Below are 26101 nucleotides of genomic sequence, written 5' to 3'. Positions count from 1 at the left end.
AATTTGTACTGATAATACTGTACATTACATATATATTACTCTGATAACTAATAGATTTACTTGATATAATTTCTGTAAGAGGGCTGGTGAGAAGGCAGCCTGCAGATACACATTTCTATTACCAACCATATCTTCATTTTTTTATTTAATGATCAGTCCTAGAGATTGGCATATATGCTTTTCAGGGAAAAAGAACTATTTCTCCCCATAAATTGGCACAATGCTGTTGACAATATGCATAATAGAATATTTTGCATTTCTATCTGACTGGTTCATGTGGCATTTATGGAGCATTATGGTTTATGTAGCAATGCTGTATTTGATGATTCTGAGGTCTTTTCCAACCTAAATGTGACTGTGATTCTGTGTAGCATTCAGAACACTGTCACAGCAACGTTGCATATTGCATCACTTTACATGACTTGGGTGGAAACATGAAAACCTGTTCCTTTTGAATAAAAAAAATGAAGGAGCTATGAATAACTACAGAAATTCAAGGAAAGAGGTCCAGCAACATATTTCTGAAATAAAAGCCAAAAGCTGTGTCACGTCGCTCCTTCTACTTCCCATTCTAAAATTTAGCTGAGTTGCCTGAATTTCAAATACTGAAATGTGTACATACAGTTTTGATATCATTCACACTTCAGCATCTTGAGTATTGCATCATTCCTACAAAAACACAATCCTGTCTATATTTAAAGACATTACTATGCATAAGATCTGACCTTTTGAAGCAGCTTATTGATATGAGTCTTCACCTACCTTTTTTCAACAAAAATTCAATTTTATTGAAAGTGTTTAAATAACGCTTCTCATACTCAGAGATCCCCCTCTTTCTATCATTATAAAATAAGAATATCAAAATATATATAAGAATAAGAAGTACTTTAGTGACTAAACTAGTCACTGAAATTGCATTCTCAAGAGCTTAACAAGTCAAATGCAGAGAGAGCTTCATGAACAAACATGCCAGAAATAAGGAAATAACAAAATGTCCAAGAAGCACCTTGGTGTACCACCTTCATTTTATCACAGTGACAAACTTGAAAATTTTACAAGCAACCAGGAAGCTTATGTTAACTTCAACAAAAAATCGGAGGCCTGTTACATATGGGGCCACTTTTTTTATATTATTTCAAAGAAATACTTTTAAGCAAAAGCAATCTATAACCTACTTCTAAAGCCACTAAAAAAATTGGGCTAAAATACCATGATATTATGTTAATCCAAAGAAATCTCTGTCTCGTAAAGGAAAAGATAAAATCATAAAAGACTTATTCAGAAGTTTCTGAATATATAAGGAGCCTTTATAAACCTCAGCTAAACCAAAACAACATTATTATATTCACCTTGAGACTCACATTGAGATTCTTAGAAGGTTTATGAGGTATTGCTAACCTAAAGGGAAATAAATTTCCCTGGGGAGTAACCCAGAAAAGCTTTATGGTTCAAGTTAGTAAAATCATTCACATAATTCCAATATCAGGATTTACTGGCTCCTCAGAAGTCGTAAGTCTGGGTGCAGCAAGAAAGGACAACAGGAAGCTCTTTTCTTCCTGCAGCAACCACCACACCTCTGGAGTGGAAATAAATTCACATGCCTTTGCATGGTGAAAATCTGCTGCAAACCCTGTCCAATTATTCCAGAATTTATTTTACTCTCATAGAAATTACTTTCTCCCCTAATCCGACAGTGCCAGAGACATTTTCAGATTGGCTACACTTTTGATTGGTATGTTTTATTACCAAGAACTACATACCTGCATGAAAAACTAGCAATTTCCACTACTATTTAAAACCTCTTCATGTGTCTGTTAACCCAGACCTCATGGAAATCATGGTCACAGCAACTAAATAAGGCTTTAGCACCAAAATTCCACATACCAAGTTCATCAAAGATCCTAGAGATTTCAGTTCATATGAACCAGGACAAACTGCCTCTATGTCTCTTTCTAGGCATGTGGCAAGTACTTGAAAAAATAGCCTTCATTAGGACTAAAAGCCATAATTGATAACATGTAGAAACAATAACAGTACAATTTGAAATGTTAAAATAAATGGTTTTAAACCAAGAAGAGAAAGAAAAAGCCAGGTTCTTCTTTTTCTTTCTATAATATCAGAAGCCCTTATTTTTATGAAATTTTCTTTCCTATTCAGGTGAATTCACAGGGATACTTCTCACTTCATATTTCTTTTAAGTTTGGATCCTGAACTGCTAAAGTCCTCCCAAAAAACAGCAATTCTTAATTCAAACCACCAGCTGGAATTTTATGGTTAATAATGTGTTCGTATAGCTGCAAAACTGTAGATAAATGCCACAGCCAACACAGAATTCAGGAAAATTTACCACAAAATTCACTTCACTTGGAGGGGAGGGAAAGGAGGGAGATGCAGTGAGGTGAAATGAAACATGAGAATTCTCTGTAGCAGCAATGGTTCAGGTACCCCATGTTCTGCAAAGCCCAACAATCAGTCCTTCATCAGATGAGGAGACTCACTGGTGTCAATGGGTCTCCACAGTAATACCCTAGACTGTTAAAATTTCCTTTGTGTTTGATGCAAGTGAAGCACATTTTCTCTAACTAAATCTCTCACTAGAATATGAAAAAAATATACTCTCAAAAAGGAGACATTAAAAATTGAGAGTAATTGACACACAACTGACAGAGAACTGCTTTCTCTTACTCAAAGCTTATCCTCATGGTTGGAAAGGTTTGAGGTTTTTTATTTGTTTCTGTGTGTTGTATATGCTTAACTACACTGTTTTAATAATCCTCCACAAATGTAGCTGTGACATTTAAAAAAAAATAGGAACAAGCTGTCCATTTCAACCATAAGGCCATCAATAAAATCAGCCAGGCAGAAAATTTTACAATACAAATCATGTTCCCTTCTTCCTAATTAAACTAACAACAATAATAGGTGAGAATAAAATTGGTACTTCTAGACCATATTAAATTAGCAGCATGTGAAGAAGCAAATAACTTAAAGTTCCAACAGAAGAAGCAAATAATTTAAAGTTTTCCAATAAACATTACAGTGAATGAGCATGCAGAAACTAGAACATCATATTGCTTCCTTCACAAAAAAAAAAATCATCTCTGATAGGTCAAATAAACAACTTTCTGAAAGTCAGTTTTTCTAAAAAATGGCCTTTAATGCTTAAGAAATATTAGAATACTGTTGTAAAGCATCATTCTAAGACCAGAGTTTTACAGTAGCTTTTATGCAGTTAAATTGGAATTTTTCAGTGTGAATTAAGAACATTATGGTGCTCTTCCTCTTACTGCCATTCACTTTTATCCTTTTTCAACACTGTTATATAATTTTGACACTGCCATCAGAGATAATGCCAGTAATGCCAGAGAGCATAAGAATCATCTGAGTTTTGAAGGGATTTCCTGAACCTATAAATCTGTTTAAGCAGTGATTATATAAATATGCCTACATGAAAAAAAAGTTAAATTGAACAATTAAAAACAATTAACATCCCTTAGCATGTAGGTATTACTTTGAAATTTTGTATTATGCCTCCTGCATATTTATTTATTGCATAAATAACTGAGAGACTCAGATAAACTCAACAGGAAAATAAATTAAACAAAAGTAGAAGACTATAAATTTAATTAGTAGGCATATAAATATACCTAAGAATTTATCAGGTGTAGATTTTCAATATTATTCCATTGAAATAGTATCTAAACTGCACCATGGATATGATTAAAAGATTTCTCTTAGTTTATTTAATTTCAACATTTAAAATCACCCCAGAAACAGCTTGCACTTCACAAGGGGAATCCCAGACAGACATGGTAGCTTATTTAGAGAAAATTAGAGTTCATTTTCAATTATTACCTCTAACAGCAATATGCATATCTTCAAGAGAGAGCCCTATATATAATGATGAACTAAGTTAATACATTTAAAAACAATACAACAGAAAGAAATTAATATAACAGCATTAAAGAACATTTAAAATAACTAAATTATTGCTGGTTTTGCTCTTCTATTGCGTGGTAAAAACAGCAAGTCTGTGTTGATAAACTGTTTTTCATCACAATTACCATGGTGAAGAATTTCTGGTTTCAATTTTTATCCTCTTTAGGGTACCACGACCATGTACAAAAATGGAAAGTGTCATGGTGCTCCAAACACACACGAAACACTATCTTATATACATAACTTGAAGAAAAAAAGGTGAGGCTTTATTTAAATTGGAAAATACACATTTTTCTTTCTGAAAAAAGAAAAATCACTTTTTTTCTTTTTTCACTTAAAAACGAACAGCACTTTTTGTATCAGTTTGTGATCAAAATTATTTGAAAGAGACTTACTGATGTAGTATTCCTGCACAATGCTTGTGTAACCATATATGGAAGAATATCCAAAAATGACAATCATAACCACATCTCTGCTGTCCAGCTCTACTATGTGTGCTGAATGACCTTCCACAGCATATTGTTGTCCATGGACAAGGACTGCAGGAATTCTGGTACTCCATGTTTGACTGGGTATGTTGAAAACCCACAGCTCATCAGTGACATTGCCATAACTGGTTTCAATTTTGCCTCCATACATGTAGATGTCTTCCTGTAAAAATGGGAAGGGAGAGAGGAGAAAGCAAATAATGGATTACAGAAAGATAACATCTGAACTGCCTACTCCTCTGCTGAGCAGTATTTCATAACTGAGCAATCTGATTTAAATCTTCACATTTAATCTTACATTAACCAGCTCAATATCAGACACTAATCCCAGACAATGATACTTAAACTAAACCAACAATGATAAGGAGTCTATTTCTCTGAAAAATAAACCTAGCCATGAAAATGACACCAAAATTAATCTCAAAGAGATTATTTCATCCAGAAAACCTTTAATTACAAGGCACTTCTAATCCATATTGCAGCATTCTATTTTAAAAAAAGCTAAACAAAAAGGACAGTGTATTGTTTTCTTAAGGAACAGTTCACAGAATTAAAATGTGATTTTCCACAAACTCAGTCTCTATGGGGATTTCATGCAGCACATGCCCAAGAGAGCACATTCTCTGCTACTAGCAAAGTAACTTAAGTTCTGAGAAAATCCAGTCACCAGAACCCAAAGAAAATTGAAAATGCATATATGGAATCATAGAAGGGTTGAAATATGCCCTGAAGATCATTTTCCCCCACCCCTACCACTATGGCCAGGGACACTTTGCACTATCCCAGGTTGTTTCAAGAAATCTTCCCCTATCCCAGGTTGTCCAAACTCACCTTGGACACTTCCAGGGATGGAGCAGCCATAGCTTCTCTGGACAGCCTGTGCCAGGGCCCCACCACCCTCACACTGAAGAACTTCTTACCAGAACCTAAACCAAACCAAAACTTGAACCAAACCTGCCCTTAGACAGTTGGAAGCCATCTCCCCTGGTCCTGCCACTCCATGCCCTTGTAAAACACCACCCTCCAGCTCTTCTGCAGCCCCTTTTAGGTGCTATAAGGTATCACCAGAGCCTTGTCCTCTCCAGGCTGAACAACCCCAACTCCTCCAGCCTGTCCTTTTGGAGAGGTGCTTCAGACATCTGACCACCTCGGTGGTTCCCCCTCAGCATGTGCTCCAACAGTGCTGCTTCTGCTGGGTGTCCCGGAGCTGGACACAAGGCTCCATGAAAGCAGAGCAGGGGGGCAGAATCACCTCCCTCAACCTGCTGGTCATGCTGCTTTTGATGCAGTCCAGGATGTGGCTGGCTCCTCCTGAGCACATTTACTAAAATCAAATCCCATAAGGGGAGTACTTTGAGTTCTTTTAAATGAATGCAAAACAGAGATTCCAGCCATCATGAACCACACACCTTAAACAGCAGGGCCATCTGTTCTGGTAAGTAATGAGTGATTTACTTAAATATTGCCTGAAAGGAAATCCTACTGAATTTCACTTCATCTGGATTTGTAAGCCAAGGTATGCAAAGTCACAGAACAAATTCCAGATTGTTGGCTTCACAGACTTGATCAAGAACAGTTTATACTTCATGGAAAAAACTTCCTTTGGTTCTGAGATTGATACTCAGTCTTTGCTAGGACATAACGACCCCAGACACTCTGCATCCCATTTGCATGCTGCACAGTTGGCAGTTGCCTTCTGCATTCTGCAATGTAATGCTTAGGGCTTACCTTAAACTCAGCCTTAGAAGGTTTAAATTAGAAGGAAAAAAAAAAAAAAGAGAGGCTGCAGGTTGAGCACATTTGGCAAAGTTTGACTTGGCATGAAATACTCAGAAAAACAGGCTGGAAGACAAGGACACTATCAAAGGAGTGTTTGCATCAATCATGCAGAAATTTCATAAATTGTAAAAGGAGTTGATGGATTTGTAAACACAAAGTGCTTTAGAGGGTTATAATGTTGTCCCATACACCTGTGGTTGATGGTAAGTAACAGAGTCCAGAGCAGTAAGAAAAGTCTCATCAATATCCAGAGAGATTAGTCAGCAAATGCCTGACCAAACTCTCAGATGCACTAACACAGTACACTTGAAATTTCTGCAAAATTTTCAACTATTTTTTTTTTTCATTTGAGGCAGGTGAACATTTCTCGATTTGGAATTTAAATCTTTCCTATGGAGGGATACTCTGTGCTACTGGTGGTGTTTGAACAAAAGATGTTCACAGAAGGAATTTTTAGTAGGATTAGAGAGATATGTATCTGAACCCATTCTTTTCCTAAGAGATAAAACATTTCAAAGAGCTTGGTAAAGACCCACAGAAACTGAAGAAGGTTGTGCAGTGATCCAAAGGAATTTGGTTTGAACAAATATTCTTCTTGAAAGGATCCTATATGGCTCATTCCTTACAACACCACATGGATCTGACCAAAATCAAATCAGCATCACTAAAATTGTGAACTATTTATTTTCAAATGCCTATTTTCAACTGACTATAGCATAAAGAGAAAGCTAATTAGGGAGCTGCAGGGGCTGTACAACAGTGTTTGAAAAAAAAAAATGATTTCTGACACTGAGGGAAGACACTTTAAAAAAAACAAAACAAAAAAAAAAAGGTGACCTGAAGAGCTGCATGAACTGTGAAAGTATTTCTCAGACAGCTGACAATAGCAAAGTCCTCCTCACAGTTCTGCTTAAATGATTCAAAGTTCAGATAAAAGAGCACTTCTGTGAGAAGTAATCTTTTAGGTGACACAGCAGATCCTGTATACAAGAATATTCACAGAGAAAAAGACAAGAAGGTCATGACAACTGCTTTATCAGCCACAAAACCAGATTTAACTAAGCTTTGCTAAGGGCTATTTCTGAGATTAAGAAGCTCCTAGCACTGATGAAAAACACTTTAAAAGTAAGTGATGATCAGCTGAACACAGAGAAAAACAAGCTGAGAGACCAATGTCAGTGGAAGAAATACAGAACTGAAATTAAAAAATGTTACATGCATACTATGGCAAAAACCAACCTCCTAAGCACATAAAGATAGACATTTATTTGGAAAGCCTTAACAGGAATGGATTGTAGGAATGATACGAGTGCAAATGGTCCTACGCAGCATAAAAAATGTGACAGAATAGAAGGAGCCCCTTTACAAATTTTATACTACCTTTATAAATTACTTATATACTAAATATAAGCCAAGGTACACGCTAAAGGTGAGGCTTTCCGGAAGACACAACACATAAGACACAAAGTATGACAGTGCACAAACACTGTTGACCTTTACCTGAATTAAGAATAGTAGATATTTGTTGATAAGATAGCAAAACCAAGCAGGATTGCAAAGTATAATATCTTTTTTTAAAAGGCAACAAAAACCATAAAATTGTGAGTCTTTGTGAAATTAGTGCAAAAAAGCATGAAGAATCTGGCCCATATTAAGGACCTTAAAAACTGACCTCTGTCTAGAGGAGAAAGGACAAGAAGCAGATTTTTCCATGTGAGAAATGTCAAAACAGGTAAAATAGCACCAAGAAGACACAAGGCCTCCAACACATTCATATTTTAAAGTTCTGATAAGAGGTATCAAAACAAACACCTTCAATTACAGTGTGAGATAGAAAAATTGATCATTTACTCAATAAATTAACCTTGGCTGCATTAGATATATTTTATCATATGAGTAATGTTCTCTAAGAAGTTACAGGAACCTTGAAAGACCTTGTAGGTTTTAAACCAAAATTTCATATTACTGTTACTTTATGCAAATTGAAGTATAGAAAAGTACATTGTTTATTGAACTTCAGAGCTCCTGCTCTGTAAGCAATTACAGAAAAACGAGAAATTTCTTCCTGTAAACAGAGCAGGTCGACAGCTCAGTCAATCATGACATTCCCACCTACAGATCCCATCAGTTGGTTTCTTGGCAGGTGTTCAGGTCCAAGCCAACAAAACAGCCAGTGCAGCTCCTGTTTGCTTCAATGGAACCAAAACTTCCCAAAAAAAGTTTTCATTTTCTTAAATCACATTTTTTCCCTGAGAAAACTACTTCAGTGGAAAATTCTGATGAACCATAATGATAAAAAAAGATGAAAAAAGGCATATGATCTGTAAACAGTTGAGTGTGCATATTGGACAGAGAAGATGACAGCAGAAGGCAGAAATGATAAGACCAAAGCCAGGATTTGAACAAAATAGTTAAATCACATTTCTCAAGAGAAGAAAACATTCATTGAATCTAGGATTTCTCTTACAGAGCAATGAATGACACGCCCATTTTTGACTGGATAAAATAAGACCAAGAGAATAACTCAAATACAGGAGAAAAAGTAAACTGTCACAATTTGAATGTTGCAAGAATCAATACAAATTACGACCATAAAATTCCTCCTAATTTCTTCATCTTATTGATACCGTCATCATCTTTGGAGATGATGTTTGTTAAATAACCAAATGATTCAAATAAAATTAAATGCCTGGTGGGAGAGGTTAAAAAAGAGGGAACCAGACTCTTCCCAAGGTAATACAGCAAATAAACCAGATGTGATGTGCACAATTTGGAGGAATTCAATTTAAGTATAAGGATAAACATTTCTGTTTCCTCATTGAGAATGCTCAAGACTGGAAGAGTTTGCTCAAAGATCCTTGACAGAGGAGCATTCTACAGTGAGGAAAAATGAAACAGATCAAGGAGGATATTTTAAAAGATCACTAGAAGACCAGGAGCACTCACTTGTCCCTTAAGTTCCAATCAACAAACTGTACACCAGAGCAGAGTAACACCTGCACACACTTCACTTTGAATCCTGAACAAACAGCCAAAAATCATTTGCTTGATTGACCTTGGACATGTTCTCTTCACTGCACCTTATCTCAGTGTTAATATTGATTTTATATTTCATTTTAATGCAGTAATTCAAGACTTCTAAAACTTAGAAGTCTTGAACTACTGCATTAAAATGAAATGCCTTTTTTTATTCCTAAGACTTCACAATTTTTCTTTTTCCTAAAGGAACAATACTTAGCTGCTCAGGCTGGTACCTTGGAATGACACACTCATACGCAAATCCTACCTGCATTTCAAAAGAATCTTATCTTGTAGATACCACTAAAAAAATGTTAAAAAAAAAAAAAAACATGCAACAAAGGGATAATTTATAATCCATTTCTAATGATTTAGAAGGAAGTTAAATCACATTAAAATAACCACATAATTTTCATTTTGTATTGCTGAACTATATCGTGGCTACACAGAAAAGTTTCTCTCTCAGAAATTAGTTTTCTGTCTTAATACCTATATAAATCTTAACTGTTCCTGAAGAATTGGCCAAAGAAATGCTACTCATAAACCACACAAATTTATCCTTTATTTTCTTGAGACAGAATATCAATCTTTTTTCTCCCCTAGACCTTGATATTGAAATTACCTTTGTATAAACTAACAGAACTCTAGCATTTATTAGGATTGTTGTTCTCTGTTCTTCTACCTGAAATTTCTGAAAGTTTAGTCAAATCAGTACATCATTAAAGAAATTCGCCTTTTTTCCCCAAGCAAAATACAAGTCTCACAAAACGTTATTTGGCAATAACTCATCCTCCACAAGACTGCTTTTTGCATTCAACACGTACCACCTGGTTTAGGACTGTCTTATACCTCCTCTTCCTTTCCACAAACTGTTATCTCCTTTAATATGGTTAATAGTATCAAGAACATTCTATGTTATATCAAAATTAAAAATTAGTTACATTTTTACTTGATCCAGCAATCATACCATTAGACCATGTCTGACAGAGTGGAAAGCAGTCTTCACTTAACTCTTCCTCCTGAAGCCTGATTTAGCAATTCTTTGTTTGTTGTGGGACTATATCCTCTCTGAATAAGAACCTGAATAAGTTACTGGAGAGGAACATTTTAACTTATGCTCCCAACAGGACCAAATTCAAGGTCAAGACAATACTGCACCACATTGTATGTCAGGAGGTCAACCTAATCAAGAGCACTGTCACTTTATTTCTTCACTATTTGCAGTTTTCCAATGGTTGCTGGGTTTAGTCAAAGGTATTAATTAAGATGACCTGACTTGGACTTCACTTTCAAACCAACTGGAATATAACATTGAAACGAGGAATGAAAAATATGACACTTCTACATAAAGAGCCAATCTCTTGATGAATTAGGGCCACTTCAAAAAAGGGAACTCTGAAGAGGCTTTTCTCAAGACTGAATGCAAAAAGTGTGGGGCAGCTCGTCTCGCCTACTTCTGAGATCTGCAAATCAGAGTAAGAGGGCAAGTTGAGCATAAGATATAATTCAAAGAACAATAAAACGACAGAAATTGCTGGTACAACCTTCCAATAGCTGCTTAATAGAATAGCTTTTATATTTCCAGTGCTATTCAAATTATACTACAATAGCCAAAAATACTAGGTATTAAAAGAATAACAATAAACCAACCGGTGAAAGATTTTATCTAGTTCATAATAAAGCAGGAAAAGTTTTTACTCTTTTTTGCTTTGTTAACACTAGCTTTTGATAAGACTAATAAAAAATCCAGAAGATATATACAGACTCAACATCAACACTAATTAATTTGTAAAAACAATCAAAACAATTACCCTTTCTTAATAAAGTTTTAAAATGGAAGTAACATTCATAAAACTCAAATGAGTTAAATTAAATTTGACTATATATAAAATGGTCTGTGTACTTTATGGTTAGTACTACATCAGCTTGCCTCCATCTCTATCACCAGTCTCAAAGAAAACAAACCTCCAAGGTCAGCCACCCTTCCACTGTCTTGGGACCAGCACCAACAGCTCAATTAAAGGCTAAATGCAACCAATTTTGGTCATACTACCAAAAACTAATTGAGTAAAGTCCCAGAGGTGACCACATGTACACCTTGCAGGCAATTCCCATTCTCCTTAATTGCAGGGATCTAGTGTTTTGGAATTCACTCTAACTCCCTACCTAGCCATGTTTATCAAAGCTATATGTACCTACTCTAAAAATCTCACAAGTCATTTCCTCCAGTCTCTTAATAAGCCTATTTCTTATATAAATTATTTCAAAGTGCATTGATATTTTCAGTGTCAAGATGCCAGAGACGACATACAATTTATGAGATGCAGCAAAACCACTTGCTAGCAGCACCTTTCCAGCAATCAGCTTGAAAACTATTTAACAGTTTAGCTGGTCTAAAAGCAAGAGCTCTTTCATGCTCTCTCCTCTATAAATGCATAAAAAGTTTTGAGGCTTTGTTATAACTATAAATCAGTGGGAGTCCTCAGATCTTTTTTTCTGCAGAATAAAGAACAGTACTTCAGTTTTTTTACCAAAGAAGCTTTCTGAGGGGAATGGGTACAGTAACTTACTTCATTCTCCACAAAGTCAGTCACACAGCTGCAATTTATCTTGCACCACAATCGGGCAAAGCTAGCTCTGCACTCTCACTCCAGCCTAGCACTAGGCTTTGAAATCTCAGAAGCTCAAGTCAAAAACTTAATCTAATTTCTTCTCTGTGGATATTTTTTTTCCTATCAACCATAAAGGAAACATTACACAATTACTGGTACAGAGCTGAAAACACAGCTCAAAGCTGCCATCTCTAGGTATTATGTTCTACTGCTCTTCACTCTAAATTACTTTTTCTATTTTTTCAAGAGACTGAAGATCTAAAAGAAAAAATATCAGAACTTTATCCTAACAAGATAATGTAAGAAATTATTTCAGAAAGGAATACTTTTCCCCCTTGATATTTTTATTATTTGCATGATCAGCTTCTTTTGGCCCATGTAACTTTCGACATTTGACACAATCACTAGTACAAGCAGCACAGTAGTTAATTATTTCACATAGGTTCATTATTAGTGAATCCTAATTGCTAATTAATGTATGTCTTACACAACAGCCACAGCTTCTTCACTATACCCTTGCTTGCAGCTTTCATTATCATTAATGAGTTGCACTTCTTGACTGAGATCCAAAGAGATGTTTGAATTAACACAGATCACATTTGATATTTGCTGGTGAAAGGACTTCTAAAACAGTTACCCTTTAGTTTGGAATGTCTCAAAAAATATTAGCACCGTCAAATAAAAAGGTTAAATTATATTTTAAGTCTTTATTCTGAACTGCTAAATGAGACATTACTGAAATGTTTCTTGACTAAAATGTCCACATTCTGCAGCAATTGTAATAATCAAAGTCACTGGTCAAAAAGATCTGACCTTTCAAAGAACAGATAATACATTAGTAATGAATCAGGAAACTGACAGGAAGAAAAGCAAGCTTGGAGTTGATGCTAGGGCATGGACAAAACCTAGCTTATATTACTACTGAAAACACCTCTACAATATTCACCATGCCACACACAGATTTGAAAATTTGATTTGTCTTGAAAACAAGACAAAACAAAATATCAGCCCATGCCCTGAATTCATCTCAACTTGGAGGAAGCATTCACTATATAAAAGGAGCCCAAACATAAAATGCACAACTAAAAGGGTAAAATCCTTAAAAGAAAAATACCAAAAATGTTAAAAAATTAAATGTAAGACATTGTAAGACATTTTTGCTGAGATTACAAGAACGCTTCCTATTTGAAAAAGAAAACAAAACTCTCCATTAAAAATAACAAAAGAAATTAAGTTTAACTTAACAGAAGGATAATGGAAACTTTGAAGAAAAATTAGAGTTCAAAACAAAGTTCAGAAATTCCACCAGATCAAAACAGAGACTCACACCAAGGCAAGTATCAAACACCTTAATGAGATGCCTACAGAATTTATACATCAAGTACTAAAACATCACTTTTCAAATGCATTAGCAATACACTGAACTAGATACTTTGTGGTGCCAACAGGCTGTCTGAAGGAGTATTCTGAGAAGTCAAAGCCATAGCAATAAAATGAGGTTAACCGTCTCTTCATGGTAGACTTTACAGGTATTTCCATAGCAAAAACTAAAAACAGAAAGTTAATGTAGGGAAAAAAAAAAAACAAACAAACAAATAAAAACAACCTGGCAAAGAAAGTCCCTGGAATTAGTTCAGAAGAAATTAAAGGGCTAACCCCTGTCTGTAGTATGTAAATTCCTGCTTAAAAATGTGTCTATACAAAAGACTGGTAAGGGAGAGGACAGAATTCACTGAGTGAAACAGACAAACAGATGAAGAAAAACTCTAAGTTTTGAAAAATGAAGTTTTATCTTGCAAATAAAGCATTGGCTTTTTCTGAAGAAATCAAAGGTCCAGATGATATATGTACCTGAAACTTCAGAAAGGTGCTTGATAATATTCCTCATACCCAAAAGGAACTAAGATGTTCTGAAACAAGGAAAGCAGAAAACACAAGGCTAATTAAGTCTACAAGGTAAAGTTTTGTGGAAAAAATAGTCACTTCTTAAATTCATAAGGATCATTAGTGGTGTTTCACAAAAATGTGAGGCTGGGATTTGCTTGTTCAATATGTTAAAAAAACAAGCTGTCAAGGGGATGAGTCAAAAAACAGCAGTACTTTTTGACTATAATATGTTATTTAAAATAGCTTAGACAATGGTCAAAGGCAAATAATTGCAAAGGAATCTTCTAACACTGCATGTGCAATACAAGAAAGAATTAAAGACTAATAAATGCTAACATGCATAAGGATGAAAAGATGACTATGTGAAAAAACAATTTAAAGTCTAAATATATGGGGATGGGTTTTGAATTGCACAGAATGAGATCCCGAGGATGTGACTGACAGTTCTATAAAAATACCAGTTCAAAGCCAACAGCAGATTTTCAAAAGGCTAAAGTACCCTTAAGAATTAATTGGAAAAAAATTAGACCCTGAATTACATCAATCTCTGAGGTAAGAACCCACTAAAGACTGTGATTCCTCCTTTTCCAAAAGGGAAATAAAAGAATTAGAAGAGGTGAAGGCAATAGTACAGTGTTACCCAATGTATGAAATATCTTCTTTACAGAAGATAATTAAAAACAGAAGGTATTTTCAGTATGAAAAAGAAATGGTGGAGTGTGTGATGGCCTTACAGAAAATCATAAGTAGTATGAGGAAATAAATGGAGAATAAGAAGTTGGGATTATCAAAATTAAACCAGCTAGTATCCGTTCTTGAAAAGGTTTTATTTCTTAAAAACAATATTCTGGAATTCTTAGGCACAGGATGATGTCAACGTTAAAATAAACACATGGTTTTATTTTCACATTTTATTTTATTGATGTCAACGTTAAAATAAACACATTAAAAAAACCCCAATAAACAACAGGCATTCATAATTTTTCCACAAAAATACTACCCTATTTTAGGAAATCCCAGCTGCAAAGTAGGACAGTATTCTGAGGAAGCTTCTGTACGTTCCTGTCATTTTTTCTTATAATCTTCCCTAGGCATTCACTGTTACCCATAATTCAAGAGGTGTTACTGGGCGAGATGAACACTCTGGTCTGACTTGATACAATCCTGTTCATCCTGCCCTGCTGGCGCTGCCTTATGCAAACAAAGGAAAATCTGCAACAGCAATTCCGTATTTCTCTATCACAGCTAACAAGCCTGTCACCCTCTGTAGGCTGTCTCCCTGATAGCCCCTCTCAGGCATAAGTTGGAGCCTTCTCTCCAGTCCTGTCTCCTTGTGCTCCTGGATTCCCTGAGCAGTCCCCACACCTGGGCCACCGCTTGCCATGGCACTGCTAAAGGATCCTGCTACCAGCAATTGGCTCTGTCTGTGGGGCTCAGCCCCTGGGGATGGTGCCTAGTGGGCAAGGGAACTGCCCACAACCCCCAATTACATCTCACACACACCTCTGCCTTTTATTGGCAGGTTTAGCTCAGAAGGTTTATGGTCAGCAAAGTGATTGAGAAGTATTGCACAATCTCTGTTCCAAAAACCGTGCAATAAACCTAAGCACTGAAGAAGAAAACGTTAATACAAAATATTTAGAAATTAAATTATCCTCAAAAGTCTCCATTCATGGTGACTCATTTTAAGATCACTAACAGCACCCTCATATAAATTTATTATACAGAACACTGAAGAGTCCAAACCTGATACAAAGCAAGAGTATGTCCGTATCTCTGAAGCGGCCCTTTGGATACAGGCACTACATTCCATATACTGCTTTCCAAATTGTAGCTAGAAGAGAAATAGAAGAAATATTTTGAGCCTGCAGAGGAAATAGAAGGGTTTGTATGCTCAAACTAACTCTAACATGGTAATTTGTTAGTGGGGCAACACAATCCTTTGGACTATTACAAGAGTGCACTAACTTGTGACGGTGCATTAAATTTCCCTCAAGCAGAACAGGAGCATCTCTTCAAGGGACTCATCAACAATCTCAGACAACAGGAGTAAGTAACAAAAATCACAAGACTTGTTCTGTTATCAGTCACATTAAAAAGTCCACCCCACCAAACTCCTCATGCCCCATGCTTCTGCATTACTCTGAAGATTTAATGTTGGGAACCCTCTTAAATATATGGTTGATTTTAATTTCCATTACATTTTTATTAATTAATCAATGCATAACACAAGCTAAGAGAGGTAAAAAAAAAAAAAATAAATGACCAAGTTAGAAAAGAAAAATCCAAAAGATTATGGGATTTGTTTTGGATGATTGCAAATGTGTGGAAGAAAGCAACAGGTAGACAACAACAGAAGAAGTAAACATGCTAATAATATGCTAATAAATAGAACCTAACACTTGCATTTGCCACATGTAGGGCCTCTACATATGAAGTTACCATCCAAATCACCTGCTTTCAAAATGTACTGTACGAAAATATCAGCAGTGAATTTCTTTCACTATTTTATCACAACAAAGCTGTTTTGCAGTTTTTCAAACTGAACTACATACAAACATCACCTACAGTTTGATGTTGCCCATATTTTCACTTTCTATAATCCTAAGAAAATCACAAGCATAGAATAAGACCATTAATAAAGAATCTAAAAGAGATAGAAACCTTTCAGCTAAATTAGAAGACAGAAGCTCATTCCCTGGTAAGATCTGTTTTGCCATCAGAAAGGAGAAATCACTCACTTCAACACCATTTGGAAGGAGCTGTAGTTGAAGGTGTAGCCACCAATCACCCACATGAACTTCCCGTGGAGGACAGCCTTGTGGGAAGCACGGCCCACAGAGGGGCTGAAGGGCTTCACGTTGGGCAGGATCCAGTAGGACTCCGTGGAGGGGACGTTCAGAGAACAATCTGGGCCTGTTTTGTAAACAAATGTGCAATTTGTGCAATCTGTTAGACGGGGATGTTAAAGCCAATAAAGCAGAAACAGGGGAGGCTTAATTACAGATGTCAGGATTGCTCATTCTGATAAAATATGGTGTACACTTTTATGTTTAACAGATGCTCAATGAAAAAATTGACAACATGGGATGTCAATCTAATTGAAAGCATTAGATTAGCTCAAATAATAACAACTCATTTGCACATTCTTCTCAGAAAAGAGACTGTGAGTCACAAATAGAAAGAAAGGCACAAAGCGTCACATTTTTAAATGACCTATCATTAGGTCAAAAACTTTTAGCACTGTATGCTACCTTTGGAGAAAAACTACTGTATTTGAACTAGAAGAAGTGTATATAAAAGCAAATAGTATTGTAGTAAAATATGCATTATACTATATTAAATCTTAGAAGTAAAAATTTGCCTTTTGCAACTGCCATTCTGCATCATTTTTCAAGAGGAAAATAAACTATCAAGTGCTTTATCAAAAGAATGATTTGACTATTTAAATTTTATAAGATTTTATAGACCATTATACAACACAACTACTACATACCATTTTCAGATGTATTTCAACCAATCATTTTTGTCAAAGTAAAAAAGTCAGAAAAATGCATAATATTATTAGCTCTAGAACTATTATAACCATGAACAGCAAAATCAATTTTTTATTTGTTCTGTAATAACAAAAATGTGATATCTTCATCATCAGTTTATGTTCTAGATCTTATGTAAAACCTAAATATATAGGCATATGTGTGTATATATATACATATATTAAAATATTGCTGATAAAGGCTATTATTTCAGGGCCTTTGAAGAACCACAGAACAAATTCCTGTCTGACCATGTGACTGAACAATAAAACAATACACAAAATTCAACACAGTTAAGTTGAAAATTAAGTAAGGTACATTTTAGGATCATCTCAGGATAGCTCATGAAAATATTACATCACCACTCAGCAATGGACAAAATAAAGAATCGTGTCAGAATCGAGGATCCTGTTACCCCACTGCATAAATCTGTGGCTTGTGTAACCTTAGAAAACTGTGTCCTACTTAAAAATAAGAGATTAGTGCTGGAGACTGTTTACAGAAGAGTAATAAGGATGTTTCAATTACAGAAACCACTGAATTCCTTTGAATCACTGACTTTTTCACTTGGAAAAAAACATTTGGAAGTGAATTATAAATGTCTATAAAATAAGTGACAAAGAGTGGGTGAATATGAAGAGCCCACAGTCTGAATATAAAGAGCTGAGTTTTATGAAATGCAGCTTGAAGAAGCCATGTTCAAAGCAAACAAGAGGAGACAGCGCTTCACGAAAAAAGTATCAGATCTCTTTTGCAAGGATACTCCCCTGGCAAAGGGTGCTCCAGATGCAAAGATTTACATGTGTCAAGGAGAGAACAGACAATTTTAGAATGGAGAGATGCTGAAGTTTACTAAGTAAGCTAAATAAGTAATGTACATCAAGTTTACAGTAATTTTAAAACATTATCTTGGGGGAATAGGAGCGCAGGGAGATTGCATATGTATGCAATAGATGCACATTGTCATTTTGGGGGCAAATTGTTACAGTTACTTCCTATACACAACACCCAGGCATCCAAAGTGTACATAACCAGCTGTCAACTTTTCCTAGTGATCTACAGAACAATGATGTCCACTTGTATCCAAATTACCTTCCATTCACTAAACGATGGAGACACTCAATTCCCATAGTTCATTATACCTTCTCCTCAGACAAGATTAATGGTATCTGAATGAGGTCTAATGAGAGCATGAACAATTCAGTGTATTATTTCTTAAGCATTAATAATTGATACTATAATAGAGTTGTAACCTCAGCAAAATCGTGATTTTGGTAAATCACTGGAGGAAACACTTAATTTGAATATAAAAGGGCTTCAAAATAAACAATTGATTAAGTATTCTTTGATCAGGGAAGAGCTTAAAATGATGGAAACGGTGCCTGCGGGTCAGGAGGAGAAGCGGGATCTCTGCCGGTTGTCACCGCGAGCCTTCGGGCCCCGGGATGTCGCGGCCAGCAGGGACCCCTGGTGGCGAGCGGAGCCGGAATTCCTGCGGCACATCCAGAGATACCTGGCACCGATTGCAATAAAATGAACGAAAGAAAACCGCCTCCCATTCAGTTAAGAATGCAAAAATCTTAGCCAGATCAGTGATGGAAAGAATGTCACAGACATTCTTCCAGCCTCAGCTCCGTCAGACCAGAACGACAGGAAAGGTGAGAGGGAAAGCAGAAACGCCACAGAGTCATTGAAAGCCTCGGGCTGGAAGGAGCCTGAAAGATCATCCAGCTCCAACCCCCTGCCATGGGCAAGGGCTGACCACGTTATCTATCAATCGGGACAAAAAATTGAATATACAGCTGCAAAAATGCAAAACAATAGAATAGTACTGGCCTCTATCAAAACGTCATTTAAAAAGCCAATTCTTTTGTATGGCTATTGCTTTATAAAAACAAGATAAATGTAGGATTTATGAAAAGCATTTATAGATTTTCCTACTTGAATACATACACCATTATTTCAGTAAAAATACATATTCTCCTCAGAAACATTACATTCACTAAATACGTGCCTTCCGTGCAACAAAGAGCACTACAGCTGCAGAACAAAGATAATAAAAATATGGTTTTTATGTTTTATGCAAATATGATTTCTTCTCCATTCATTTAAAATTGAGTTTCTTTCTTATCTTCATAATGTGTCAGTCAATCCACTGGGGGTGTGGGGGGCGGGAAATGCTTTAAAAACAGCAAACAACTTTATAAACCTGAACTGGAAGTCAATTACATTATCCTCTAAGGTAGGAAAAAACTCTATAGGTTTAAAAAAGTTATTTATTCCCCACCACACAAGAGAAATAATCTAATTTGTATTTATTGAGGAGTTTCATGAAAAGCCATAGTAACAATCTGTTCCAGTAGTTTAAGTCATAAGATCAATTTCCACCTAAAAGACTAAACATCATCTACTGTCTTCAAACCAAATCTTTTCCTTTGGGAGCATAGAAGAAAAAAGCAGAAGTGTTGATGTGTTGAATATAAATTTCACTGTGCTCTTCATGCAATCTAATCAAAGCAATTTTAAAAGTATTTCTTGTTTATTCTGGTTTTGTTTGTCTGATCATTTGAATTGAGAATTATTACATTAATATAATTTCTCAATCACCACAACTCATGGTTGAAACCAGTCCTACAGTCAGACCAGTTGTGCTGGAATGGCTCAGCAATTCCTTCTAGGCATTTTACAGTAAGTGCACCCATTTATCCCTACACTGCCTCTGCACAGCTCTGCAATATCCATACTGGATGTAAGTATTTCTCCTATCCTGCAAACAGCCTTGCTGAAAATGAGACTCAATGGCAGGCAGAGAGAGCCTGGTGAGGCATCCAGCTAATACAGTAGGGCAGCAAGCTGTGCTCCTCCAGCAATGACAGAAATCCTAGTGCACATGAGCTGATGCAGCTCTTGAAATGCCCCTTGGGTGTTGTGTGCTGTTACTCAGCCCCACTTGTCTCCTCAGGCAGGAAGAGTGGATCACCCAAGGGCATGCCCAGGCTCAGTCTGAGCAGGGGAGCCAGAGGGCTGCAGGGCCTGCCATGGGTGGGTACAGCTCCACAGCATCCTTAAACTGCTCAGCTCCAGATCCCACACTCAAGATCAACAAGGCTGGCACAGAAGATAAGACCAGATGTCACAGCATTGTCTACTAGAAGTAGGGAAAGCTCTCCTAGTCTTCCATGACTGAGAACACGTACATTCTCTGGTAGATATCACATGAGATTGGTCATCTTAAACAAAAACAGGTTTTGCTCCCCAGGCTCTAAAAGAAGCAGGGACTTCCAGATCAGCTGTAGCTGTCAATACCCATTGGACTAGAGATTCTGAGACTCCATCCTAATGGCTGCAAGGTACCAAGTTCCAGTATCTCTGCTAACAACTTCTAGAAAACTTGACAGCTCTAAGACAAAAGCCTCCTCCCAATTCCCAAATAATGTACTCATGACCAGTTCCTCACAAGTTTTCTTCTACCAGTGTTGCAATCACTGTACTTAAAGACCTGGTCTGCCTATACACCCCACAAATGTTCATAAACAGCAACACTCTTCCCTCCCAGCCTTGATTTTACTTGTTTAAACAAACCATGCTCTGTTAGTGCCTTCCAAAGCCCTTTCCATCCTAATGGTTCTCCCTCTAAGTCTGTTTCTATTCATAAAACTGTGGTAACAAAACATGAAGCATACTACTAATGCTTTCATATATTTAACTGAAATTTCTGTGAGCGATCATCCTGTCAGTGCACTTGGCACTTTAGAGTTTGCAGAGCATATAAAAGTAATAATGTTAATTAGCTCATGTTCTAATTGAGATAGACAAGCAAGTTTCCCCCCATGTCACTTTCTACATTTCAATCCAAGACTATAAAACAAAATTCTTAATGCTCTTAGTCTCTAAATGTATTAACTTACAATTTATACTGAAGTAATTAAGTCCTACACATTATTTGCAGACTTTTTTGCAAGGTATTCAGGTTCTCCTTCATATTTAAAGTACCTTCCACCTTTGTATTAGCAGATTTCATTATCAGCCTTATAGGTAGCTTAAAAAAATTATGTAACATTATCAGTCCCAAGATCAGCCTTCAAGGAGCACTGATACCTTTCCATATGTGTTCAGCACACCCACTCACATTTCATGATGAAGCAGCTGAGTTCCCCTTACTGTTTCCTGTGTATGCACTGCACTCTTCAGTTTAATGATTTCCTGTCATCAACTGCTGAGGTTCAGATAAAATATACTGCATTTTCATGTCAATTTTCTTTCAGACTATCTTTGTATGAACTACATTGATAAATTCAAATTTCAACTGTTTTGTTATTAATCACAATATACATTTCATTATTTTTTCCTCAAGTTATGGTCTAGAACTCAACACAGTGCTGAAATGAAGCTAACAGGTTTTGAGCTGCATTAATCACTCTCTTTCTAATCTTAAATGAAGGTGCTACAGATAATAAAGTAAATTTTCTATCTTACCTTATCAGGGAGATTAGCACTATCTACTACTTGTATTCAGGACAAAGTATTGCTTGGGATCATTATTTTAATCAAGTTCTATTTTAATACATTTAAGTGTATGCCTTTTAAATAAATATTTAGGTCACAGATTTATGCTAAATGGATTACATTTTTCATTAAAACTCACAAATTGCAGGGGACTCCCTTCCTAAATCTCATCCTAATTAGGCATAGAGAGCATTATCAACTCCCATTAATGCAGTCATTTAGTGAAACAAATCAAATAAATTCTGCTAAATTTGCTTTCACTAATTGTCAAATGACACCATAAAGGTATTTAAAACTGGAGCCGGTTCTTCATTTACCTGTGATGTTCTTTCTCTTGCAATAAGAACACTTGACTTTTCCCACACAATTTTCAGACATTAAATTTGTAACTAAAATAGCTATATTTTGTTTACAAATTGCACAGTCCTCCAAGGAGGCTTATCAAATTGTTAAATTCCACCTGAAGATAAATCTGTAGAACATTTCCAGTACATATGAAATAACCATTCATTACAAGACAATTCCTTCCTACCAATTCTATAGACATAAACTTTTCTTAGACAGCTTTCATTTCTATGATCAACATTAAAAAAAACTACAAACATGGAGTACAGAAATGGGATTTTAACTTAAAATTGGGGGACAAAAATGTTCCTTGGATATTTGTCTTTATATGCATAAACAGTATAAATGCACATATGTTTAAGAGGACACTTCCCAGACTAAAACTGCAGTTTCTCCTTTCTGAATTGATACTTGGCTAAGTGATGACCTGAAAAGTAAAACTGAGACAAAAAGGGCATTATCACAGGGCAGAACAGTATTTATGAGAAACCTGCTTCTATTTTCTTTTTTCTTCCAAAAAAAGGCCTGTCCAAAGCAAATGTTACATCACAGGTTCTCATCTCTGAAGACACACAGACTTGTGTGCTTTCTGTTCAAGAACATCCAGGCCCAACAGGCCAAAATCTCAGATTTCAGATCTCCAGGCATTTGGCACAAGCTCTTCCCAGTGTTGCATTTCACCTGCTGCTGCCTGAGCCTCCATCTCAAACCTTCCCCACCAGTTTCACTAACCCAGCATCACAGAAGCACAGCTTTGCTTAATTTCAATGTTGGGCAATAAGGCAGGCCAAACAAGAGAGTTTGACATCAAAGCCTTCCACTGAAAAGTGGGAATAAATCCAAATCCAGTGAGTCCTTTCTGGATAACCTGAGTTAGACAGACTTTGACAGAGTTGTTCTGGCCATACTCAAGATGCTGTTACAATAAATGCCATAGTACCAAGCAAGCAAAACACTGATTTTACACAGCAGTAGTCATAGCTCTTTTAATACTTTCATTGTTTACTCTTCTCCTTACAGAAAGACTCTTTTTTCCCTAGAGAGATGTTATAAAATTCAAGCTGCCTCATTGCTAATGGATTTATTTCAAAGTTAATTAGTTTAACTTCAGAATCTGGTCTTCTGCTACATCTCTATCTGCTAGGAGCAGCTCTGTAGGGAGAACCCACTAACTATACATGTTCCAGAAATTTTATCGGTGTTTTAACTTTGGATTAGGGCTGAATGGCTGTTTGGGGCTGGTGTGCATTATGTGCAACCCTAGAGCCCATTTGGTGTAGTTCCTTATAAAAGGAATGCACTTCCTCTGTTTCCAAACCATCTCACAATGCAATCCAAAACATAATAAACATGAAGTATCAGATTTGCTTTGAAGGTACCCTACTCATCTTCTTTAAAACTAATTTAAAAACACTCTATAATTCCTCTCTAATAGATTCCCCTGTTGCTTGCAGTCCTGATGTTCAGTGAATTAAGTATCAATAAAGTTTTCTCTCTTCAAAAGCCTTCAACTCTTTTTTTTTTTTTCCCTGACTACACCTAAGAGTCAGAATGTTTCCAGCAATTTCAAGGACAGTCCACTTAATCCTCTTTAAAATATTCTTTCAGTCATCCTGAATTTTTTCACCTGTCACAGAAGTTTTTAACTGTTTGGAAATCTCCCCGCTTCTTTATAGCTTGAAACAATCCAAGACATGCTGTTCCTGGTATCAAAGAGAATCTTCAGGCTGTAAAAACATATTCAGTAAAAGCATTTTCCTATAAAACTCTTAAATAGGTTAAATTGTGCAAGAGCCACCACTTTGGTCTCAGCCAAAGAGAGATTTCTCTTTTACATGTGCCTACTAAGGAAAAGAGAGCAAGTCAGTAGTTTTAAGGTGTATTTTTTCCCTCCCTGAATTACATCCACAGCCTTTAATTAGATAGTATCATGACAGATTAGCCAGGAATGGGACAGAATAATATAGTACAGAACTCAAAGAAAATCCTCCTTAGGGAAAATTTCAGCCCCCCTTACGGTGGGTGAAAATTTTAAATTAACCAGATTTTCTGTAAATACTAAATTTTGTTCTTACACCAACCACTTCAGGAATATTTAAGATTACTAGCATTACTAAAATTACTTTGATTTTAAAAAACCCAATACATTAAACTAGTGCATGTTTTCTTAAATGAAATTCAAATTAAAAATAAAAATTACTTGAATTATTTGTCTTCAAAGTCTAAAAGTTTTTATGGAAGCTTTATTCTATATTCGTCCAACCAAGTATGAGTATAGAATAAAGCAAGTATCTACAAGATCCTTGTATTCAATTCCATGAAACATATAATAATTAGAGGATCCTACTTTTTATTCAAAAAATTATTCTATCCCAAAGAATACCCTAAAGTAGTCTCTTTTCTCAGGACACTTGTTTTTAATGTGTAATGTTCTTCAGAGCTGCTCCTTCAACGACAACCACAAGATGTCACCATTGTAAAAGAAACTCTATGCAGTAAAATAGGAAATTCTGGGATTTTTAATCTGAATCAGGGATTCTAGTTATTACACATTCAAATCAATGCACTTCAATAATTTTTTTTTTAATACAGGCACTAAAGTTACTCAAAATAAGATAAAAAGAAAATAGTAATAAAAAATGAAACATTAAATTCTCTCCTAAATCATACAAATCAAGACCCTTCAGCCACTTGGTTTGAATTACCAAACACAAGAAAAACTTGTCAGACAGCAAGAGAAAAATTTATCATTTCATCATTGCAAATAATCTGCACAGAAGATAGTATCAGTATAGAAAGTACAGAATATACAGGTATAAATAAATCAAGAAATAAAGCAGAGATGAAAGTCATCTCCCAGAGCTTAGGAAAGTTTGGTATTTAGTAAAGAAAAACAATTATATATCCAATCCTGCTCATCTGTGACAGAATTTTTTAAAAAATAATTGAAATCTATGTAGATTCAGTGAAAATCCAAGGAAAGATGAAGCAAATTCTCTTCATATGATCTGCAGGAAAGAGTGAGAAGCAAGTATGTACAGAAATGCCAGGTGAAAGGAAGGCACTAGCAGTGGTAGTCAGATTTCTAATTTTACTTTGTGCTTAAAACTTCTAATTAAGTTCATAGACTATATCTGAAGGTATAGCCTAAAAAGCATTTTCGAAGATTTGTGACATTTCAGGAATTTGACATTGCAAGGAATTCATGCACAACTAAAAAGGTGACAGTCTTGCTGCAAATTCTATTCAAAATTTCTGGACAGAGATTAAGCCTTCAGGATCTTTTTGTGCACTACAGTCCTGGAAGGTTTTAAAGGACTCAGTATTAGGTCTACTCTCTTTCCATTCAATGACAATATTGCTAAACTACTTCCCCTCTGTGGGTGCACAGACTGCTTTTGAATGATCAACTCATTAATTATTAAGAAGTGAAATGTATTGGATCTCATAATGACTGTGGAGTAATAGGTGTGCCAGCTAAAAGGAGTTAAAAAGTCATTGCCTTTGACATGCCAAAAGAAACAGCAATAAAACAGAACTGAGGCAGGAAGTCATGGGAAGAGGTAATCTGGAGGGATTTTAATATTTCTGTTAAGAGAATGGCAATTTCTAAGCATAGCAAGCTAAGCCAATTGAGACTTGTAACAGAAGTGGTAAACAATAAAAACAAAAATCCACAAACATCTAGCATAATTATAGCAAGTAAATTAAACATTTAGGATCCTAAATAATTTATTTGTAATGAGAAACAATGATCTATGGTACTGGGAGTAAAACTGCACCATATGCTTACAGTACATCCATTAGCCCACAGACAGTCTTGCACCATCATAACAAAGCAGTTCACCTTCCTTTTTCATTGAGAGGCTGCTACAAATTATACCCAAAGAAAAGCAGACAGTGGCTACTTTATTTCAGGAAACACTAAAAATATGATGCAATGATGTGGCATTAAAAGGAGGTCAGGGAGAAAATCAAATAACCTAGACAC

The 26101-nt window shown here is 35.8% G+C and overlaps 1 protein-coding gene across 1 annotated transcript in view; it reads right to left on the bottom strand.

The window, feature by feature from the left end:
* The window catches only part of ATRNL1 (attractin like 1), a 431686-nt gene that overhangs the window by 361727 nt on the left and 43858 nt on the right, over positions 1-26101 (bottom strand). Inside the window, exons 6-8 of the mRNA XM_009087164.4 lie at positions 16465-16639; positions 15470-15557; positions 4335-4590 (exon numbers count right to left, since the gene is read on the bottom strand). Coding sequence (XP_009085412.1) covers positions 4335-4590; positions 15470-15557; positions 16465-16639 — 519 coding nt within the window. The remainder of the gene's footprint in view (positions 1-4334; positions 4591-15469; positions 15558-16464; positions 16640-26101) is intronic.

Source organism: Serinus canaria, chromosome 6 (genome assembly GCF_022539315.1).
Source record: "Serinus canaria isolate serCan28SL12 chromosome 6, serCan2020, whole genome shotgun sequence".
NCBI lineage: Eukaryota > Metazoa > Chordata > Aves > Passeriformes > Fringillidae > Serinus > Serinus canaria.
This window is presented reverse-complemented; position numbering and strand designations above follow the sequence as displayed.